The 8,961-nt window shown below is 34.1% G+C and overlaps 1 protein-coding gene across 2 annotated transcripts in view; it reads right to left on the bottom strand.

Annotated features, from left to right (window-relative positions):
• The window catches only part of TRIM55 (tripartite motif containing 55), a 67,106-nt gene continuing 58,145 nt past the window's right edge, over nucleotides 1-8,961 (bottom strand). For both annotated transcript variants that reach the window (XM_074278798.1, XM_074278797.1), the window contains one exon: nucleotides 1-1,037. In XM_074278798.1, coding sequence (XP_074134899.1) covers nucleotides 912-1,037 — 126 coding nt within the window. In that variant the 3' untranslated portion in view covers nucleotides 1-911. The remainder of the gene's footprint in view (nucleotides 1,038-8,961) is intronic.

Below are 8,961 nucleotides of genomic sequence, written 5' to 3'. Positions count from 1 at the left end.
TTTAAAAAAATTCACATTTATTTAATATTTCATACATAGTACAATTACAGCCATGCTCCAAAGGAGTCATTATGGTGTGTCAAACAAAATGTGACTTGAAAAGTATGTTTAAATCCATGCAGCATTTTATACTATATACTACCTTGGCTCCTAAGTAGTTATGTAAGAAAGTAGACAGTTTCTTTCTGAAAGTTTCTTCTTCTTTCCTTTATCTAAGGAATAGATTATATGAATAGCTAAACCTGAGACTGGAATAATGCTGAAAGAGGTATGCTAGCCCCTGATATATATATCTCAACCCTATTTTCTTTTGGATTATTAAAAAAAATGTCCTTAATTCAATGGACATTCTGTAAGGATAAGGAAGCAAACGTATGTATCTAGCACTAAAAAAGGAGACTTTTTAAAGTAAGCATTTCATAGCTTTGGTCAATGATATTTGCATTTTGGAAATAAATTGCTAAATCAATCACTTGTTAATTTAAACACAAAATACATGTTCATTGACCAATGACATCATTAGAAAGAAAAAGTTACATACCACATATTATGATTATAACAAAATAACAAGTTTTGCTTCTTTTTCCCACTTAGGGTTCTGGTTACATGTACATGCATGTACACACAGGCACACAGACACAGACACACACACACATCTTTATAAGGTATCCTTATACCTCATTATAACAAGATCATTTCATTTTTCTCCTTGTGGCAGCAAGTTCTCCAAAGTATTCTTCCCATTCCCCTTATTCCCCCCTCTAATTAACATGGAATCAAAACTTTTTGCAAAAAACTCATTGAGAGGTCCCATTCATTCACTACTTCATATTAATTTCATCTAGGTCACTTGCTGCCTCTGTGTTTGCACTTTAGTCAAGCAGACATAGAGGTAGCAGCTGGAATGAACATCATTCACTCAAGGAGTTTAACCAGGAAAAAGAGAAGACATGGCGAGCTGGTTCATTTTCAGCTCCATCACTGCTTCCTGAAGCACCTTCTACTTGTCCCTGGGGGGCAGAGGAGTCAGTCCTGACCTGTAAAAGAAGAAAATATGTGTAGAAGGAAGAAGGAGAGACAGGACCTATTTAAGTTGGTCCAGTTTTTTTCTTTTAAATAAAGGTTATCTAGGAGACATCAATAATTGTATAGAATATAATAATAATGATGATGACTATAATTTTTATTATTAAAATGACAAAAATCTATGAAATGCTCAGAAAAGGGGCCCAACTAATTTGGTCTGTAAAAGTTGATATGTTTATAAGCCAAAGAAGGGCCAGCAGTAACCCAGCACCAGTTACTGCAAGCAGTGGAGGGTGTCTTGAGATTTATGGAAGAAGTCAGAATGCTTTATTCTCTCATTTGTTTGTTTTAGAGAAAAATCAGTTTCACAGATCTTATTGATCACATTGGGTTTTTACAGGTCAGTCTGAAATTGATAGGAGTTTTAGCTGAGAAAACAACAGAATTAAGCAGCCTTAGCAATGATGAATACTCCAAAATCTCATGTGGATAGATACATATTTTCCTCCATGTGTTAAAATCAAAAAGTTTCCATTAGGGACTAGAATCAAAACTAAATTCTTTCAAAAACTCATGGTTGATTTTTAACAGGTCATGGAAAGCAGAAAAGTTTAAAGATAATCTGACATTCACAAGGTTTTATTTTCAAGTTTATGATCACTACAAGCTAATTTGTAGTAATCAAGTATAATTAAACTTGGTGGTGTTTTCTAGGGAATAAGGTTTTCATTGAAATTTTTAGGGATCACATAGGACTTTTGCTATTTTTACAAGATTTTTAAAAAGTATTATTGAATGTAATGGGAGATTTTTATAAGAAATTTACATTATATTAAAGTTGATTATCTCTTTGAATTCAAAGCTGTATTAATAAACACAATTCTTCTTATAGAAACCAGAAAAAAGAGGGAACAGAGAGTGAGGGATAGCAGCATTTTAAAATCTTACATTCTAGATTACTGAAAGCTGTTCTATTAACACAGAATGACACAGTAGCCAAAAAATGAATGAAATAAATACATGCATTCAACAATTGTAATGCCCCAGCCAAGAAGCTGCAACACTCATACATGCAAAACCTCTTTGTTGAATTTGTCATTATTTTCTTTTAAGATGGACTGGAATGAAATGGGAAAGTTTGGCATGCTCTTTATTAGATACTCTAGTCTAAACAAGTACTTTTGGATGGTGCCCAGAGAAGTTCCACATGTTCAAGAATTTTTTAAGCAAGAGTCTTCCTAATAATAAAGTTGCTCCTTGATCATAAATGAGAAGTCCCTAGGAAGGTCCTACTAATTAACATACCACTAAGGAGCATTGGGCTTAAAAAGCATGTTACCAATTTATTGTGGATATATATATTTTTCTCAATCTACTTTTTAGAACTCACTGTTCAATTAATCTTTTTTTCTGACAGTGCCATGAATTCAGTGCCTAAATATAAAGTATAAGCCACTTCTTTCCACTCAACTTTTTTAGGATATAAGATAATACACAAGACTTTAAGTTGTAAGGGACCATAAAGTTCACCTGGCCCAATTGCCCTCTTCTGACAAATGAAGAAACAGAGTAACAGGAAACTTAAGTAATTTTCCCCAAATTATAATTATTAAATAACAGGATTGAAATTCAACCCCAAGTTCTCACACCCTAAACCCAATGCTCTTTGCAAACAATTTGCAACTTTAAAGCAATATATCTATATGTATATATGTGTGTATACACATACATCTATATATACATATATATGTACACTTATATAGATATATAGAGTGTCAGATTTGGAGTAAAAACTCATCTTCCTGAGTTCAAATCTGGCTTCAGATATTTATTCTCTGTATGACCTTGAGCAAATCACTTAATCCTGTTTACCTCAGTTTCCTCAGGTATAAAATGAGCTGGAGAAGGAAATGGCAAACTACTCATGTATTTTTACGAAGAAAACCTCAAAAGGGGTCATAGAGAGTTGAATATGACAAAAATGACTTAATAACAACAAAATACATAAACACACATGTATGTTTGTTTAGCAGAATATCTGGTGTGCTCAATAATATATGTATGTATATGTGTGCATATATAAAATATATTACATATATTCACATGTATCTATAAATAATTATATTATGTACACATGCACATATACACATATGTAGATGTGTGTATGTGTATATATATATATATATATATATATATATATATATATATATATATATATATATGGCAACACAATAGAGTAGAAAGATAATTCATCTCCAAGTCAATGAATAAGACCTGGTCTGAAGTCCCACCCACGATCCAAACTGGCTGTAGGATGCTCAATAATTTATTTAATCTTTTTAGCATCTCTAGGCAACTCTGAGTATAAAGGAAAGTTGCCAACCTACATCAGGTGGGGGGAATTTCCTCACTCATTGCTAATAAAATCACAGGATCAGATATTATACCTAAAGTGCTCTGAGTAAGGAAAGTCAAACACAAATGGATAGCATGCTGAACTTAAACTGCAGAAGTCTTGCATTCAAGTCCAGTCTCAGATTGCTAATTATGTAGTCCTGAACAAGTCACTAACCCTCAAATTCCTCATCTGTAAAATGAATTTAATAATAATACTTATTTCATTGGGTTGTTGTGAGGATCCAGTGATATAACATATATAAAGCACTTTTAAAGCCTTAAAGTACTATATAAATACTAGCTAATACAATATGTGTCATCTTCGATTAGTATTATTCACATAATTATTCCACTCCACTCTAATATCTTTACTAAAATTTTCTCACTGTCATTCATCTGATTTGTGGTTTTCAGTTATGTTTGCTCTTTATAACCCCATTTGGTATTTTCTTGGCAGAGAGAATGGAGTGATATGCCATTTTCTTCTTCAGCTTTTTTTATAGATTGAGGAAACTGAGGCAAATAGGGTTTAGTGATTTGCCCAGGGCCATATGGCTCATAAGTGTCTAAGGTGAGATTTAAACTCAGAAAGATGAGTTTTCCTGACTCCAGGCCTGGCACTCTATTTACTCTGCTACCTAACTGCTCCATTCCTCTTACAGGCAAGACCAAATGATGTGAAATAGCAATTCAATTAATCTTTTCTGAATATATACTGAATTCTGAATATATACTGTCTACACTTTAACAAGGTCAAATTTATAACCTTTTTTCCCCAGGAAGCTCCTGACTAAACAGAGTTTCTATGGAAGTTATTCTGGAATATACTAATGTGAGAATATTGGAGGAAAGAACTTCGTGGAGAACCCAAGATAGAAGAATAATCTTGAGTGTGGGAGAGGAGGAAACTATTACCATTGAGCTTCTCTTTGAACCAGAAAACATTTGAGGTTGGAAGAAAATCAAACATGCACCCAGGAGACCTGGCTTTTAGTCTTTGCTCTGACCTTACTGTGGGACTCTGGCTCATTATTTGCTGTAAAATGAGGACAATGATACTTGATTGCTTTTCACAGAGTTTTTGTGAAAAAAGCACTGTTTAAAAAAAAACTTGTCTCTGTACAAGATGCCAAAACCCTTTTAAAAATACTAATATTTGGCCTTAAAATGTTCATATTTATCATTTCATACATCTAAATTTCTTGATAATTATTTTTATTTAGTTCTCTCAGAAATATGGGGAGAAAGAAATCTCATGGAGAAGCACATTGAAGTAAATGACAGACAGATCATTCTAGGGCCTATAGCTGAAAACTTGCCCTGTGTCCATAAGGCTAGTTTAAAGCCTCCTTGACCCAATCAGAAATAAAAGTACAAATGCTGATTCCAATAAAATGTGAGTGAGTCTCCCTTTTCTTAATATTTTAAAATTGCAAAATAAACTGATCCTCAAGCCCTCCTTTTTACCATTCAGGATACTACTTAGGTATATTTCATTGTAACAAAGTAAACTTGAGAAAATAATATTTGTTTTGCTTATCTTTATAGAAAAAAATTCCATAATTCAGGGATTCAATCCCCTAGGCCTATTCCTATTATTATCTGCCCAGTTCTACTCTGCTTCTGAATATAATCAAGGTTTTCTCCACGATGAGCTTCTGTATTGATCTAAGGAGAGTCATAAAATATTACTTAAAATAAAGACTTATTAGAAACTTATTTTTTCCTTGCAAATCAAATCAGACATAAGTATCTTTCTGAAATATTACCAAAATTTACTCTTCTTTATTTTTTTTAATTAAATTCAGTCTTTATAGGGTGCATCTCATACAAACACACACACACACACACACACACACACACACACACACACACACACACACACACAATTGCCTTGGCCTCCTCCCTTATCCATATTGCTGGCTATTAGCAAAGTGCTTTTAGATTTTCTTTTCTTTTCTTCTTAAGCTGAGCAGCTGGGCCTGTTGCAAACTTCAGGAAGATAAATGTGGATCGCTTATTGTTTATTATTTCTACTACTGAGGGTATATTATTGTAGAGTTTAGCTTGGGAAAATGAACAGTAGGTATCAGACGTTGGTTATTTCTGAATTTTATACTTTGTTCTGTTTGGGTTAGGGAGGAGTAGAAGGGAAAGGGGAGAGGTGAAAGAAAGAGAGATAGGATGGGAATAAAGGAAGTAGTGGAAGGAAAAGAGGAGGGAGAGTAGAAGAAAAAGAGGAGGGAGGGTAGAAGGAACTAAGGAAGAGATGCCATAGTCCTCATTCTCACTGAAAATTCTATATAACAAGTAGTACAGTAACCACATAGTTCTGTGATGTGTTACTCTTAAGCCTTAAGTGAACTGATAAATGTGATGTATTTTAATACAGTACAAAATAGTGAAGGGAGAGAGGATGTATTTTCTTTATCTATATGATTTCTTCAAGGTCCAAAGTATACCAACAGAGAGATGGGTAATTTGTCTTCTATTACAGATAATCACTTGTCATATAAGTTTAGACATTGACATTCCTTTCCTTTCCTTTTTTTTGCAAGATAACTGGGGTTAAGTGACTCACTTAGAGTCACAGCTCTGACATTACTTCCCAACAAATATGCTAGGACACTCAGGTGCATCACAAAACTCATTACAATGTCATGTGCCACTTCCAAGTGTTTCAATCAATAAATAAACATTTAATAAGTTCCTAGTATATGCCAAATACTATTCTATGTGTCATGGATACAAATGCTAAAATGAAAGTCTCTGCTCTCAAGGAGCTTATACTCTATTCCTCTCCAGCAATCCAAAACCCAACACCAACACATCTGAAGTCCCTTCAACAAGTTAAATAGAAATAGTTCAGTCAAGAATAAGAAACAAATATGAACACATATATCCATGACATGAATTTTCTAATCTGAAAATATTTATAAACTCAGAATTTTGAAAATAAAGCATTTGTTGTATCTAAAAACAATAGTGAAGTTTTATTGATAAGTATTTGTTAAGAAGCTATGTTTGTTAAGCAGCTACTGTGTGCTAGAAATTACACTAGGCACAAGGATATAAATCTAAAAGTGAGATAATACAATTCAGGTCATTTGAAAAAAAGATTCCTTTCAAGCAACTCTTTTTCCTTTTCAGGAATCAATTATCCAGTCCCCTTTCCCAACCACTTTTCAACACTGCTCCTTTCTCCTACTGCCTTCCACTCCCTCTTGTCTCTGCTGCTCTCTGAAAGTCTCCTTGTTCGCAGAGGTAATTTTTATATTGTAAAAGAACCTTACTACTTCAGTAAAACACATATAACAATGGACTTAATTGAGATTGGGTATAAGGAGGAAAGGTGATAAATGAAACAGCTTTTTAATCCACTGAAAGCTAGAATAGCAAGTCTGGTATATTCATCACCCTTTATTGGGCTCTTGGGCAGCCCCACCCCCTGCTTTTTATGTTACTTGGCAGAAATGTTGTAAAATATAAAAAATTAGAGATTTAATTAAAATTCCATGAGAAATTTGAGGAGAAAGAAAACACCAGGTCGTTAAGTAAGGGAATAGATATTTCTATAGCATCAACTGTGTGTAAGGCACTGTTCCCGAAGTTACACAAAGTATTCCATTCCTATCCAGAATTGTTCTTTTAACCTGAAAAAAAAGTTTTTCCCACATCAATTATATATCAAATCACACCCTCACTCAACAATTCTTATTACCCTTATCATTGAAATGACAACAGCCTGACTCACTTGTGATTATGAAATCACTCTTGGAATTCCATTTCCAGTATCTGGTTTTAGCATCTTGTGTCAATTAAAATATTCCTGTCATAGAAGATTGTGCTAGAGAATGTTGATTCATATTCCAATGAAAGCCTGGTTAGTTGTTTGGTGTTCCCATGGAGGATCTCTGTGCATTTCCTTTATTTTTCTTATGATTTGCTTAGAGTGGAACTAGGAAAACCATGAGCTTAACTGACTGACCTGATGGCTCAATTAGCATCAACACTGACAGTCTGACTCCAAGATGAGCCTGGACATGAGCCATGCTACACTCACACAAGTAAATCACAAAGTGCAAGAAGTCAGGTTGGATTTATGTTGACATCATAGCTGGAATTCTGCTATTAGTCATTTCTTTGGATTAAGGTTAGAGATAGCATAGGATAGTGTACAGAAAACTGATACTAAAGCCAGAAAAGCCTAGGTTGAAATCCCACCTCAGGCACATAATAGCTATTTGACCCTTAACAAGTGTTGTTGAACCCCAGGGTTCTAAGCAACTAAGAAGATATCCACCTGCTTCAGTAGAGAAAGTCTCCTCACCTAAGAGTTTCTTTTACCAATGAAATCCCAGGTCCAGATTTATCTTTTTGATAAAGGCACTGAAGGGCTCTAATAAAATACAACTGTGTCAGCTGGGAAGGTTGGGAGATTAAGCTATTATTTTAATTTTCCAAAATATTCCATCTGTATGGATCATTCACAAATGCTTTAATACATGCTTTAATAGGTGGCCTTAATGAACCAATGGGGTGCTTTGGCCAAGAAACATTCTTTTCATGAACTCAATGAACTCTATCTACTCATTCTGTCACCTCCAGGATCAATACAAACTTCTCTGCTTGACATTCAAAGCCACTCACAAGCTAGCTTCAATCTACCTTTATTTCATTATATTTTACTCTCAGTTCTTATACTCTTCAGTATAAGACTGGCTTTCTTGTTGGCACAGATATGGCAATCCATTTCCCTACTTTGATACCACTGAAGAAGCTGTCATCTATGACCAAAATGTATTCTTCTTCTCATCTCCTCCAACTATAAGAATTCCTCATTCTTCTCAAATCCCCTCCTACACAAGGCCTTTCCCAATACCTCCTTTTTTTTGCTATTCAATTTGAATAGCCATTCAAAATTACCTTGCATTTATTTTATTATTGCTATTAGTTATAATAGTATCAATATATTACTTTATTGTTATTGCTGTTGTTATTTTTCAATCATATCTGATTCTTTTTTTACCCATTTGGAGGTTTTTGGACAGATCCTGGAGTGGTTTGCTATTTCCTTCTCCAGCTCATGTTATACATGAGGAAATTGAGGTAAACAGAATCATGTGACTTGCCCAGGGTTACATAGCTAACAGCATTTGTGGCCAGATTGGAACTCAGGAAGATGACTCAGTGTTTTGTCCACTGTATCACCAGCTGCCCATAAATCTCCTTAGAATTTTGCAAAAATTTTTAAAATATTATTTAATTTTATCCTTACACTAATTCTGGGGGGCAATTGCTAATAACCCCATTTTGCAAATGAGGCAGCAATTAAATGAGTTGTCTACCATCACATAGGTAGTAAGTATTTGAGACTGCACTTGAATTCAAATCTTCCTGATGCTAGGTTTGGAACCTTCCATTACTTTATAAATATTTTAAATTATTTTGTATATTCTAATATGTGTGCATATTGCCTCCACTTACACCTTGAGTATTTTAAGAACAGGGAATTCTTCATTTCTGCTTTCATATGGC

The sequence above is a fragment of the Sminthopsis crassicaudata genome, chromosome 1 (assembly GCF_048593235.1).
Source record: "Sminthopsis crassicaudata isolate SCR6 chromosome 1, ASM4859323v1, whole genome shotgun sequence".
NCBI classification, from domain to species: Eukaryota; Metazoa; Chordata; class Mammalia; order Dasyuromorphia; family Dasyuridae; genus Sminthopsis; species Sminthopsis crassicaudata.
The sequence above is the reverse complement of the archived record's forward strand: the minus strand, read 5'-3'. Positions and strand labels throughout refer to the sequence as shown.